The sequence below is a fragment of the Capsicum annuum genome, chromosome 3, assembly GCF_002878395.1.
Source record: "Capsicum annuum cultivar UCD-10X-F1 chromosome 3, UCD10Xv1.1, whole genome shotgun sequence".
Taxonomy (NCBI): Eukaryota; Viridiplantae; Streptophyta; class Magnoliopsida; order Solanales; family Solanaceae; genus Capsicum; species Capsicum annuum.
The window spans coordinates 14,888,400-14,904,880 of record NC_061113.1 but is presented as its reverse complement, the minus strand read 5'-3'; the positions used below and the strand labels follow the sequence as shown (position 1 = coordinate 14,904,880).

The 16,481-nt window shown below is 28.1% G+C and overlaps 1 protein-coding gene across 1 annotated transcript; it reads left to right on the top strand.

Annotated features, from left to right (window-relative positions):
* Positions 1 to 380, top strand: LOC124897008 (lysine-rich arabinogalactan protein 19-like; the record flags this gene model as incomplete). Its single annotated transcript, XM_047409106.1, is given in 1 exon segment — positions 1 to 380. A coding segment is annotated over 1 exon segment (79 nt), but the record flags the coding sequence as incomplete, so codon positions are not given.
* Between the last annotated feature and the right edge of the window lie 16,101 nt (positions 381 to 16,481).

Genomic DNA, 16,481 nt, shown 5'->3' with positions numbered 1-16,481 from the left:
CCACAAACCCTACATTAAATGTCATCACGAAGGTCATCATCACGAACACATCAACCACATGTTCAAGAACCTGCATTAACTCCTTCTGAAGTTTCAAGTGAAGTTTTTGAATCAACTGATGATGATTTCTCCTTTTTAGTTTTGTAATACCTTATATGTAAAAGGGCTACAAATATAGATCGAAATTATTTATTAGAAAAAATGATATGAAAGAAAAGGGATGTATGTGAAATTTTGTTGCATGTAGGTGAAGCCAAAGGGGAATAGAGTGTTGTAGTACTAGTTCATCTGAATCTAATGCTTTTGACATAAAGCATAAATTTATGTATAAACCTTCTTTATTGTTCAAATAATAGATCTAATCTAGTAATTTTAAACTATAGTCAGTTTAGTATTAAAATTTTCAAAAATTAAATGGTACAACATTTAAATCTGAATCTACCTCCTAATGAAAAGTGAAAGAAAATAATGGATGTTATTTCATAATTTTGAAAGTGGAAAAGTAAAATAGCTCCATAATTTTTTTCAGATGACAACTGGAGATTAGAAGTATCAACCAAAGAGAAAAATTACAAGAAGTATCATATTAGAAATTATTCCAAGTGTAACTATTTAAAATTTTAGATTACATTTTTTACTTTGTTTGTGCTATATATTTTATAATTTTTTAGTTTCTGATTTTTCATTATACCATACGAGTTCCAATATTTGAGACAAGGATGAATAGAACTAAATAATGTCCTACCTCGAAAAGCTTTATCATGTGTCTCACGTAAAGCTTTATCATTTGTCTCACATAATTAACTCATCATATTGCGGTAGGAATATTGAGCATATTAACGAATCTATTCTATCTTAGTATTTGTCCACCACAACGTCTATCCAAAGAATGAGAAATGTTGAAATCGTCCTTTCCAGTAGTATTGTTGTGATTTTTTTGCAGTTTTTGTTGTTACCGAAACTATGTAGTATAGTTCAACAATTACCCCGATTGAATTATTTGAGCCCATTCATTATCGATGTGATCAGGGGTACTTCCAACAAGAAATATATTGAAGGGTTAGTGTCGAACTAGCAGAAAATCAAAATTTATCAAAGTCTAGTAAAAATTTTCTAACAAATTAGCTTTTCTATGATATTCCGCTGAAAAAACAACGTTTTTAGTCCCTATGTTGTTATACTTGACTTTTAGTCCTTATGTTATCCAACTCAACACATTTGACCTTCAATTAAATAATGTGTGTGTTTTTAATTCTTTTACGTAATGAAGATCAGAACAATGAACAGATGATTAACTACACTAAAGGATAATCTTGATATTCTAATTCTTAGTTTGTTTGTACTTCGGTCTAGTATTTCGAAAGTGGGTTTACGCATTCAACACTAGAATGAACTTGTGTTCTCTCCACATTTGACCTTCAATTAAATAATGTGTATTCTTAAGACTTTTACATAATGGAGATCAGAATAATTAACAAATGATTAATTACACTTAAGGACAATCTTGATATATATTTTACTTCTTAGTTTGTTTCTACTTCAGTAATTACTTCAAAAGTGGGCTTACGCACATGGCACTAGAATGAACTTGTGTTCTCTTCTACAATGCACTACGCTTTTTCTAATTCATCTATAATCCTCTGAGTTCTCTCTTCCCATATTTATCTCTTTCTTTCGAAGAATACAAGCTCACGTGATCAAATTCATATATAAAGTGAAATATAGTAATAACACATGGATAAAAAGTTCTATTTCCTCTATTTCATTTTATCTAAGGGAGAAGAACAAAATTGTCCTTCTCATAAAACTAATTTCGTAAAAATAGCCTCTGATTTTAATTCCCTCTTAATAGCTGTTAAACTAATTCTATCTTCTAATCACATTGTAAACACGGCTAAAAAAGCCGTAAAATTTGGCCTAATAAATATCTTTCCTTTTCGATTAAAACTCACACTTTCCTTCCCCAATTTTACCTCAGGATTCCCTTTCCATTAAAAACTCACAATTCCTTTTTTCAGATACAACATATTACCTTAAATATTTTCATAAATTATATATAAATCTATAAAAATACTCTGTCTATTAGCTTCAAAAAGTATTTTTCATTCACAATTAGCTGAAATTGATACAAAATTATAGCTTCAAGTTCAGTTTTAGTTTCAATTATGATGCAATACGGAGGAGAGTGGTTAAGTGATGTGCAGTTAATTTGAAAAGTTTAAAATTAATGGAGTATTTTTGAATTCGAATTACAGGTATGAATATTTTGTTGATGAACTGTATAAGCAGTTGAATCTACAACAAACTTCTGATTTAATGATGAAAAATACATTATAAAGAGTGGATCTATGACTATTTACAATGATATGAGTGTTAGACTTTATATGGAGATGATGAAAATTTTTTTGGATATAAATGAATTTTCATTGTGTATAACACTACAAAACGCATTTGAAAATGGAGAATCCTCAATTGAAAATTTGATCGAAACATCTCTGACTGCTATTCAAGTTCATCCGATACCTATTTCTGATTATACAATTGAAGATAATTTTTCTGAGGAAGCAATGAAAGAAGAGCCCAAATCTATAATAAAGGATCCACTTCATAGAGATGTTGAAGAAGAACAGCTGTATTGGGATAAAAATACAATATCAAGTATGATGAAATATTATGCAATCCGTGAGAGATTCCAATTTAAGGTGAAAAGATCATCATCATCAATGTATGAATCTTCATTATAAACAGTAAAACATATGTATAAGAATTGCATCAATCATACATAGGTTCTGTATATATATATTGGATGTTAAACTATATTCTACTTTATATCACCTGTATCAACAATGTATAAGGTTTATATTTTGTTGAAATATAGGTATAAACTTGCCCAAATACTGTATATAATTGTGTAACTACTGTATAGGACTTGTATATATACTGCATATAAACTGTGTATCTACTGTGTAACTACTGTATAGGACCTTTATATATACTACATATAAAGTACTGCATATAAACTGTGTACCTACTGTGTAACTATTGTATAGGACCTGTATATATACTGTATATAATGTACTGCATATGAACTGTGTATCTACTGTATACCCATATTATATACATGTACCATTATTGTATATAAATGTATTTAGGTACTATCTTAGATCTTCATGTCAATAAAATTCAGAAGTTTTCATGATGACAAAATTTGTCGATATGTATATTGATATTAAACTATATAACTACTTTATATAACCTGTAACAACAATGTATATAGCTATGAACTTGCCTAAATACTGCATATAAATTGTGTAACTACTATAGGGCACCTGCATATATATTGGATATTAAACTATATAACTACTTTATATAACTCATATCAACAATGTATAAGGCTTATATTTTGTTGGAATATAGGTATAAACTTGTCTAAATACTGCATAAAATTGTGTAGCTACTGTAAGGACTTGTATATATACTACATATAAACTGTGTAACTACTGTATAAGACCTATATATATATATATATATATATATATATACTGCATATAAAGTACTGCATATAAAGTACTGCATATAAAATGTGTACTTACTGTATAGGACTTGTATATATACTGCATATAAAGTGCTGCATATGAACTGTGTACCTACTGTATACCATATTATATAAATGTATCATTATTGTATATAAATGTATCTAGGTACTATCTTACGTGTATCAATCAAATATGCAATTGAACTTTTAGATCTTCAAGTCAACAAAATTCAGAAGTGTTCACGGAGATAAAATTTATCGATGATCACACCTGTCCAATTGCGAACAGAATGTTTTCACAATGGCATGCTACTTCATTAACTATTGCTAAAATGGTGAAGCACGACTATCTAATTCTAAAGTCAATATACACTCCAGCAGAGATCATGGATGAAATGAGAAACTTATACGAAATTAGAATGAACTACAAAAAAGCATATATAACCAAAGAAAAAGCACTTGAACCGGTGAGAGGCTCCCTGCGTGAATCTTATGTTAAATTGCTAGCTTACCTATACATGGTAAACACAATAAATTCAAGATTATTCACAAGGCTACACAAAATGGAGGACAATCACTTTTTATATGCTTTTGTCGCATTAAACACATCAGTTAGGGGCTGCAGATATTGTATGCCTACCATTGTTGTAGATGGAACTCTTCTGAAATCTGCATACAAGGGGAGAATATTGTCTGCTAGTGTGCTGGATGCAACAAGTGAGTTTATGAAATTTTTTTAGACAAAATTATGTATTTTTGGCATGCACTAATAGACATTTTTCTACTTGCTTAATCAGGACATATTTTGCCACTAGCATATGCTATTGTTGATTCTGAAAATAATACTTCATATGAATAATTTTTTCGCATATTTAACACTACTTTTGGTGAAAGAGAAGCCATGTGCATAGTATCTGATAGGCATGATACCATATTAAAAGGTGCTACAATTGTATATCCAAATGTAGCTCATTGTATATGCATCTACCATCTATGGAACAACATCAAAGATTGATTTAAGAAGAATCAAAAGCAATTAAAGAGAATCTTCTTTACAATGTCCAAAACATATATAAAGGCAGACTTTGATCGACTTATGATAGAAATAAACAAAATTGATAATAGGGTGAAGGAGTATCTATTTGATATAGACTATGAAAAATGATCCATAACTCATTCCCATGTCAAAAAGTCGATGTTCATGACTTCAAACATCACAGAGTCTCTAAATTCATCAAATAGAGATGCTAGAGACCCATCAATTAAAAAATTGCTAAAATACATGATGGATCTGATCATGAGATGAAATAATAAACATAGACAACATTCAGAAGAAATATTTACGGAATTGAAAAATAAATACAATATAATAATGAGGAGAAATATCATTCTTTCAGATAACATGAAGGTATAACTTCTTATTTCAACTTACAAACGCTTACATATTCTAATGTGCCACACTATTTACTAATATATTTGTACATTACAGGTGATGGGTTCTACTCACTATTCTTATGTAGTGGTTGATGAAATTGAAAAACTAAATATTGTGTGCATGCATGAAAAAAAATGCTCCTTCCTACTATTTCAAGTAAATGGTATACCTTGTTCACATACTATGGTGGTGCTAACTTACACGCATATAGATTTACAAAGCTATTGTGCTCATACAAAAAAAAATTCTTGAAAGCATATGAACTTCCAGTTTTACCACTTCCTGATGAAATAACTTGGCACATTTCACCAGAGATATCAGCTAATATAGTACTGCCATCAATCTAGAAATCAAAATCAGGTAGATCAGAAAATAACAATCGAGAAAAGGCATTATGAACTACTTTAAGCAACAAATTTCATGTGGACGGTGAGAAAAAAACAGGACACAATCAAAGAACATGTGAAAATGCTCCAACAAAAATCTAATAGGATGCTGCTACAAGAATACTTTTATCTTTCTCATTTTTTTTTTTGCAAAAAGACTATTCTTTTCATAGTAATGTAATAGCCTTCGCTACAACGATATTATTTTACTTCAAATACAACGCTTTCAGTTTATAGAATAAAGCTTATGTCTTTTTTATGGTGAAATTATCTAATTTCAATTCATTCGTACTTTAAATGTAGAAATCTGTGCATTATAGTGTTTCATTCATTTTAGGCACATTCTTTGGTGATATGCACTAATCAATTCTTCTAAGCTGGAAGAGTGTAATTTTTCTTCTACAATACCTAAAAAAACTGCATATCATCTGTGTCAATCATGTATAATACCTATATACAGGTTGAATATATATAAGTAGTAGTATTTGTCTTTTGAATTTTTCGCACATTTAAAAAAAATACATTTAACAGCTTAATCATAAGAATAGTCATCTAAATTCTTTCACTTCATTTTTTCTTTAACGTCTTGCTTAAATAACACTTCACAAATTAAAACAATAAAGGTAGATTTATATTGCATTGATATAAATCATGGGTCAATCATATATAGGACCTTTATATGGTTTGGATATAGAACCAAAATTAATTAGTGAATGCATAGAACCTCTATATTTTAAATATAAATTACAAAACTACTTTTATAAACTATATATCTATTTTATTTCAATAATATATAAGTTCTATATGTGGTTGGGATAAATGTATGAAATTGAATAAATACTGCACTTTAACTATGTAACTATTGAATAGAAACTGAATCAATGCTGCATATAAACTATATTGCATATAAATTGTGATCAAAATAATCTAACAGATGCACTACTATTGTCTTTTCATAAAATCAAAAATCACTTGTATAGAATTGTATCAAGTGCCAAAATATATAATATTCAACATAACATTTCACAATAAGAATCTTCAGTATATCAATACAAAAATAAAAAGCAACACGAAGTATTTCAACACTAAACATATATTTCACATCTATGCTTCAAAGACATTCCTAACTAAATTTGCTGCACACCATCATTTTTCTTCAACAATCAATCAATAGATTCATCTTCACTAACTGCACATTGCCGTTGTTTCTTTTTTTCATAATCCCACAACAACAAAGCATACCAAATTCGAATAACATTAATATCATCTAGATGATTAAAAATTTTAAGATCCTTCAGGAAATACTCAGCAAAGGCAACAACAAATACACCACAGTCTCTGCAACATAATACATCATCAGTATAATTGACAAAAAATTCTTTAAAAATAGAAATTGAATTTACATTCAATAAATTACATGTTGGATTGAGTTGGCAGTCCATCAATAATACGAATATCAAAAGAATTAGCCACTGAAAGTCCATCGCTCTTACTTTTTCGAAATTGAATACAAGAAAGAAAGTGTGAAATTAACTCTGAATACGTTGTAATTGATTTCTGAACACGAACGACATGCCTCACTCCATGCATTGAATCATAAACATATATGCACTAATCTTTAAAATACAACCTCTTCAAAATTCAGTGAAGCTCCTCAGCAAAATTAATTGGGAAAAAAAATATTGTCAACGCTATTCCACGAGACGTTGCATCTCATAAAAAATTCAAGCATGTACTCACCAATTTGATGTTCTTGAGTGATAAGTGTTACATCTCTATTGTTCTCCACAAATCACTTATACAAAGTCTGAATCAAGCAGTTAAACCAACAATCGATTATTGTAAATTTAACTGAACCACCAACAGATCCGTATTTTGACTTCTTTTGGAAATAGTAAAAGATAACATTAATATGATGAAAATACGAACAATAAAATCACGTTAAAATGCTAAAATGAATACAGAACACTAATTAAAATCTAATAAATACGAACTACTTATATAACATGCATCATATACAAAATTCAGTATTCCAATTTGCTTATCACTATCAAGTACAAACGTAAAAACTATATAACCTACTTAACTAACAAATTCATTACTTACTGAATCGGTTAAGGTATTCCTGGATATGCCAATGTGAAGAGTCACTCTTTCATTTTAATGGTATCAACTTCACAGTCAAATTATTTGGGAGAGTATTGACAAAATCTGAATAAACAGGCCTGTAAAAAAAATTACAAAATTATAATATATGACAAAATATAGTGAAACAAAAAGAAACTACAAATAGAAAACTTACATTTGTTTAATGCGCAACGATCTGGCAACAAACCTGTTAAACGGTAATGTCACTTTCATATCATCAATTCGCTCCATAATACTTTTCACAAAAGGATGCTTTATAGACAAGAGGCGTTTACTTGGATGAGCATTCTCTATACGCTTAGATGGTTGACCTTTAACTTTGCCACAATCAGAATCAAATTTTGACTAAAATGGAGATTCACATACTACCGCTGGCTTACGTAATCGGCGAGGAATAACACGTGTTTCATCCAACATAACAACAGAAGCATCCACCATATTTTTCTCAATTCCTTTAATAGTATCACATGCATTTGCATTAATCTTTCTAACATTATCACATACTATATCAGTTGCATCAATCATTGCAACACTCTTATAGGGTTGAGTGAACTTAGAAATTTCAGCGTCTGAAATTTCTAATAAATCAAGCTCATTCTGGATAAGCATTACCGCATCACCTTCTTTTTGTATTTTTTATCACGAAAAGGTTGAGTAAATTTGAACACTTTTGAATCAGTAAAATTAGACCAATCACTATCAACTTGACTATTGCTATCCTCCCTTATAACCTTATTTTCACCTGAGCTTTGTGTGAACTTCAAAAAATTAAAATTTAAAAAGTTCTTTCAAGCACCATCCTTAAAAGTTTTGCCCGCAGACTCAACATCGACATGGCCAACTACACAATTACCTACAAAATTAACTTTCTCTTCAACGCGGTCATCCACCAAATGATCAAATATATCACCACCTACATAATCTATTTTTTTTTCTACATCATCTATCAAATTGTCACTTATATGATCCAGTACCGATGCAATAATATTTTGTTGTCCCACATTAGGTGGATCATCACATAGATCACCAACATTAGGTGTATCATCATTTTTTTCTTTGAATTGTCCTCACTGTTATCCCCATTTGATGTAGCAAGTTGTACAAAATTTTTTATAAAATAATTACAATAGTGTATATAAGTTTTGTTAAAAAAACAGAAAAAACTCAGGAAAAGAATACCTTAGATTCATTCTTTATATGTAGAGCTTGAAAAATCAATTCAAATGAGGATTTCATAAACTTCTTCATCGAGGAAACCTTCTCAGTTAACTAAACATAAAAAGAAAAATGTCAAAACATCAATTAATAAAAACATACAAATATTAATAAAAATCTTTCAAATACCATTTTAACATCACTTTTCAGAAGTGTCAATTTATTATCTGAGCTCAAATGACTACATTCTTGTTTACTGGTACCAGACAAATCAACAAAGTTCACAATCGCATCCACAGATTTGAAATCAGGTAATTGAAGTATTGATTTTTCAAGAACCGTCTGCGTAATATTACTCAACACTATCTGCACATACAAAACAACATTCGACATTTAAAAAGCACATAATCATTTCACAAAACATATATATATTATGTTTTAAAACATCTATATACCTGCTCTTGCCTAATATAAGAAAAATGCAGATTTGACCTCCTTGTACATTGGTCTATGCTTTACAAATCAATTAAGTATATATGACACATTAGCGCCAACTCAACCAGCAAGATGGCCATTGGCATAAGGACAACACTCATAAAACCAACACTGAAATGCTTGGGGAAAACCAACACAACAATACATAATTTTTCTCTGATAAACCTTAGACTTCGTTAACTCCAAATCAGACGAAAATATAATTTTTCCCAAGAAAATATTTTATAATTTTCAAATTCAACCAATTAAAAATTATTCTTTGTTATAACATCACTACACACGATAGAAAAAAGAAAGATATAAATAAAGAACAAAATAAAAATTTATAAAGCATCTTCATCACATCGCCACCTTTTTTCCATGAAACACTCTTCAAAATCAAGCTTTGTAGCTTGGACTTTTCTGAAAAATACAACTCCATCAGCTTACTTCGTTGAGTAAGAGCAAACTCATTATTATAATTTTCAGTACATTTTAAGCCGCTAATTATAGCAAACTCTTGTGAGACAAATCGTAACTTAATGTTATTCACTTTAATTCATATTTCATCAGCCCTCTCAAAAATATGTTCTCTAAGCAACATTCCATGAATAAGTTAATTTTGAGTAAAAACACTTTGTAAAGATAAGAAATACCCAAAACAACTATTCTTAAACAAATCAAGTTGCTTCTTATCCAACTTAAATTTCAAAGCAGTCACAATACCACAATTTATGTGTACACTGAGCTGACACTTGTAATGATCAGATGGACCAAGAAACTAATCCCAAACCTGCAATAAGTAAGTGTACTTTAAGTTCTAAATATTTTAAAAAGCTACATATATTACTCATACAGTATTTATTACTACACTGTTACAAATTTTACATAGTAACAATACAATTATTCAAATTATACGCATTTTTTATGCAATGCTGATACACATATAATAAAAATATCACATATCTCAAAATTATACAGCCACTATACAGTAAATTATACAAATATCTCAATCCTATATATTTCATATACAATTCTGACACATGTTATATACAAGAATAACACACATATTTCAAACATACACAAATTCTACACAAAAATTGAAATATCTATCATACATAATTAATAGATAGAAAGCACACACAATGTACCTCAAAATCAGATAATTTGAATATTTTTCTCTTCCAATGAACAAAAATTATTTTACTTTTCTTTTTGTATGATTGAGCATCATTTTCTCCATTATTCGATCGATTTCTTTTTTTCATTGATCTTTTCGGGGAACAAGAGTATCTCCTTCCATTACAAAAAAATGAGCAATTTGTAGTGGTTTATTTATGGAAGTTTTTAAAAACACCACTAATAATTCATTTTGAGACGTTTTGTTCTAACCTCCACAATGTAAATTTTTTTGTGTCAATTTTATTATGGAGATTAGAAAATTGGCACAATACAATATAAATTATGGCGATTAATGACTCCCATAAATTTATTAAACTTTGTTACTTTTGAAATTATATTTTTTTTGTATTTTTTATCTTATTATATTCAAATTATATGGTATATAATAACTAAGATTGATAATTAACTTATTATATACAAACAAAAATACACACCCCTCTCCTTCTTCATTTTAATAGGATTGTAATTCTTTTATCCTCTATTTTTCTTTTCTATTAAGATACTCTCAGAATATATATATATATTTTTTACTTTGTATATTCAATTTCATTTGAACTTTTTATTTTATATATTACTATTTATGTAAATTGGTGATTTTGATTACCATATCACACAATAATTTAAATTTCATAACTATTAAAGTCAAGACAAATATTGTATGGCCAATTTTGGCTCAAACACATTTTATATATTTATTATGTGCTCTTTAAAATAAAAATTAGATGCCAAATCAATAGTAATATTCATTATATTTATTGTGTATGCATTTTAACTTTATGTATGCTCCTATATTAATTAATTTTGTAAGGCAAAATATTTTAATGATTAATTACTAGTAAATTTTCTGGAAAAAAAAAATATTCTACGCACCAAAATAAATTTTTTATCATTTTTGTATTTGCGTCTAAACACAACCAAAATCTAATATCTTTTCCTCCTTTAAAAAAAATAAAGAAATAAAATACTAGTAAAGATAAAAGTTTGCCCCCCCCCCCCCCCCCACCTCCCAAAAAAATTAAAAACTAACCTAATGAACCACTCCTCCAATTCCCACGTACAAGCACCAAATCCCACATCTATTTTATTTCCCCTAATTCCTCTCCCTTCGTCTCTAACCTTTCATGCTATATCTCTCTTCTTCTTTTTCTTTTTTAATTTCTTTTGTGCCTGCACATGGAGGATGTGCATCAGCTATCCTTACCTCATATATTGGTACACTTTAATTATTTTTTAAATGTGATTTTTGATAATTGATTTTATCTTTTGCAGGTTTAATAAGACGGGATGGATGTTAAATAGTTTTCTGAATATAAAGGTAATCTTTTGTCACTTATTTGAAATTTATATTTATTCTTTTTATTATTTAATTCGTAGGCATACTTATAAGTTGGTAAACTTAATTCATTGTACTTTTACATATTTTAAGATTTTTTTGAATTCTTACAACATCATGAAATCATTCATACTTGACCATTAATTGAGTTTAGGTATGCTTCAGTTTTCTTGTTGTTTAGTTAAGTATCATGTAATTTTGATTGATTTAACTATGACAAATTAAAGGACATTTTTAAAGAATAGATTGTGTTCAATATTGGTATAACTTGAAAATAAAGTCGTGGAGGAGAGTTCAATTTATAAATTAGAAGAAGTGAAAAATACTTGAATCAATATACTAAAAAAACGTAAGCTTAAGTAATGTTTTTGTTTAATACTTGAATCAATATACTAAAGTAAAATGAGCATCGTTATATAATTTTAGAAAACGTAAGTTTAAGGAATGTTTATGTTTTCTATTTACTCTCTTTTCAAATATTTATATATTCTTGTTATAATGTTATCAATTAGTTGATATTTGCTATTTTTAGTAGAATCATGCAATTTTGTATATTATTTTGTGAACATTATACAATTTCTCAATCATCTATGGTCTTTTATATATATATATATATATATATATATATATATGAACTTGTGTTTGAAATGAATGTTGCACTTTTTTTTAATCAAGATGTACATCAATATATTTATCTAGTCATTTATAAAATTTTCATTGTTTCAGTCAGATGCAGATATTGAGTTCACTTAAGCATAAACAAAAGATTGAGTGACTTTAAGTTTACAACTCAAATCACTAAGAAAATGCTTAGACTTTTAATCTTTATTTATTGCGAAACTATGTAGATTCTTAAGGATTTAAATTGTAATATTTAAGTTATTATACACAAGTTTGTATTACTTCAATTTAACATGAATTTAGACTTGTGAAGTTTATTAATATGACTTCATCAGATGAAAATTAATTTATATTGAATGTGTTATTTAGTAAATCAAATTTCACATTTTTCTTATTTTTAAAAAATGATACTATGTGGCAGTTGTAAGCCTCCATAAATTAAAGTATGCAAATATTGATCTCATATCATGACAGTTATAAATTCACACAAATCTAATTTTTAAAATATTGAGATCATACTGCGAAGGTTCTAAATCATCACAAATTGATATTAAAAACCTCCACAAGTTCAAAAGTCATATTATGGGAGGTGTTGTGGAGGTTTATTAGAACCACCGTAAATATGCTCGTGGCAAGGTTAACTGTGGCATTTTCTAAAATCGCCACAATTCAATTTGTGGGGACCATAAACTGCCACAAATTGATAAAATAACCCCCATAAATTAAATCTTTTTTTTTTTAGTGTTCATCATTCACACTTTAACTTTTTCTTTTCTTTAAATGGCTTACCATCATCTTCATCATTTTTTGAATGACTCCTTTTTTTGATTTTTTGGGAAGAACAACAAGATCTACTTCATCACTCAGTCTATATTTGCCTTTTTTTAGCTATTTTTTTTGTTCCGACATTGATGAATTACCTAATAATTTACCTTGAGACCTAGTAATTCGACTAGGAGTTGAATGAACATTCTTCAATTCCTTCAATTGAACATCACGATTTGTTAATCTTCAAAATCATCATCACTAATAATGAAATTAGGATCATATGTAATACCTTTACCAGCTAATTTTGAATCAATATTAATATTTTTCTTTAATTTCATCACGACAAACTTTGAAAAATTCTAATCGAAAAAAATACTCGAAAAAGGATCCTGTACTTGCAGTTAAGTCTTTTTTTTTTTTCGGAAAAAGGACACTTGTAGGACTTTTTTTTCCTTTAGCTAATAAAAAGCCTTATTAAAAGAAGGGCTAATAAACGGTATTAAAAAAATTCAGAGTGTTATTTTTGTTCAAAATTTTAAACTTGAACCATTATTTTTAAAAAGTGCTACGGGTATCCTTTTCCCTTTATCTAATTCATTATAACTTAAAGGGATTTTTTGTGTCACAAAAAAAGTGAGACTCAAATCTTGCAATACTGGGCTTAGAAATTTTGGATCCATTATTTTATTGAGACAAAGAAATCTCATACAACAACTATCAATAATGTGAATCAAAAAATAGATTTTTTTTTTCAATAAAAGTAATGTTGCTCGTTTAATATATACTGTTTCTTAACATGTGAATTGGAACATCTATGTTACGTTGAAAAGTAAAGTACAAAATATTAACCTAAAATGAATTGAAATTGAATTTAAGAGAAACTTACATGATTAAAATGATGGATATCTGCGTCCTACAAGTTTTAGCGAATTACTCAAGAGTTTAGTACAACTTGTATAGTAAATTTGGAACAAGTAGTTCAAAATTCCTAGCTAATAACGAAACGATGCTAAAAAATTTCACCCACACATTTGATTTAATATTGATCCAATTTAAATTCTAAAAAATATCAAAAACTTATTCTAACTCTTATACAATTTTATCAAATGAATAAATCATAGTTCACAAATAAGATATTTAAATATTTTACAGCATCGTTTTATAAATCATATACCTTCGTGTTCTTTTTAATAAATAGATCCTTGATATCATATGCCATTACAAACTTTCAACCACATATAATTTTACAAAGATTCACTGATCTGAAAAATTAATAATAATAGTGACTAGCTATTCTTTAATAATTTCTTTCATAAATGCAGACAAACTATTCAAGTCAAGCATAAGTCTTTTTACAAAATTTAATATGATGATTTTTTTTTTTACAAAATATATATATTTATGGGTCAAATTTTTCATTTTAAAAGATTTCCTTCACAATTTAAAATTTGAAATTTAAAATTCTACTGATGAAGAATTTGAGGCTTGAAAATTGAAATCATGATTTAAAGTTGAAGTTAAAAGAATTTAGAGGCTCTTTATGAAGTTTGGCTTTAAACAACCGATTCTTATTGAGCCGGTCCTAATTTAACTATATATAATCCTATCAACTCTCTAGCAAGATTAATGCAATCTTGAGTCTTAGAAAGTAACCCCAAAGAAACTTAAAGAGGAAATGGATTAAATTAAATTTAATGCAAAAGGACAATGTCTCCACTATATAAGCCATTGTCTACTTCACATTTTTCTCAGCATTACAATAACAACACAATTATTAAGTGAATTGCAAAAATGGCTACTTCTTCATATCTACTCCTCTCTCTTTTCCTTGGCTTTTTCTTTCTCTCAACTCCAACTCTTTCTAGAAAAATACTTTTAAATGACCCTCTAAGTGCCCCTTCTCCTAGTGATGACACTTTAACAATTGTTTCATCACTTATTGAAGCTCCAATTAATTTACAAACTTTCAATGAAATTACAATTTCTCCATCTCCTCAAGATTTTTCACTAATAGATGCCTCGACTAGCGCGTTAACTTATAAAAAAACTACTATTTCACCCTCTTCTCAAAGTCGTATTTTTCCTTTTGCTCCTCGCAATCAGCATCATTACCACCACCATCATAAATATGATCAAGCAGTTGCACCAACTCATTTTTATGAAGTTTCAAGTGAAGCTCCTGACTCTAGATGATTTAATTTTTATTGTTTGTAATACCCTACATAGAAGGGTTACATAAATATGAACTAGAGTTATTTATGGAAATTTGAGGAAAAAAAAAGATATTTTATTTGAAATTTTAGAATGAATGTTTTGTTATAGATTTGAAAGAAAATCATTTTCCAAATTTCTTGGATCATGGACATTGCCTATTGGAATACTATAATCATACTTGAATTTCTTAGACAACACCTTATTCACATTTATCCAACCCTTACGTATATCAATTTAATTAATTTTGGTTTCAGAAATGGATAAAAATGTCGTTGTACATATTAGAAATGATTCAAATTTTACCTTTACTTTTACTTCTTGGATTAAAAATGTTTGTAGCGTATTAGAAATGGTTCAATAATGTCCTTCCATCTATAGGACCAAATTTTCCCCTAAATTAATTTTTTTTTTTTATATATATTAGCTTGGTTATTCAATATTACTCATCTCACATAATTAACCTTACTTTTCATCGACGAAAACCGTGGTCGAGAATTTTGAATAATATATTGCAAAGTTTTATTTGGTTAATTATCTCTGTATAATCTTTGCGTGTCGAATAATTAAGGAAGCATACTTTTTCCTTGCTAAACTACATGTGATATGAGAAGGTTGAGAACAAGAACAAGAATTGAATAAGGGTCTCAGTAGTTTAAATTTTTTAATTCTGAAATAATTTATTGAAAGGGAACTTCTTTAAATTAATAAAATAAAAGAGTATATTAGTAAGGATAATTGGGAGTAGTATAGAATTAAGTTAGTGGCAAATAGATTTTAAAAAGATGTGACAAAAAAATAATATGAATTAAGGTAAGTGTAGATTGTAAACAGTTGAGGTCAGTATTACAAAGCGAAATGAGGTCCAATAAATCAATGACGGTAGAAAGTAGCTATTTTTTTTGGTTTGATTAAATTTATTCCACATGTTATAAACAATCTTTTCACGCCGAACATCATCTCTCTCTTTTAAAAAAAATAAAAAAATTAAAAACTATTATTATTATTATTTTAAAAAATATAAACTTATATTTCGAGTTTTATATTTTTAAAATAAAATTAAATCACAATTTGAAATTAAAAATCCTACTTATTTTTTTTTTTTAGAGGATTTGAGATTTGGAATTGAAAATGAAAATTTAGTACAAATTTAATAAACAAACACTGATTTAAAATCAAACTTGAAATAATGCTCTAAAATCCCATGGTCAAAAACCTACTTACTGTTACTAA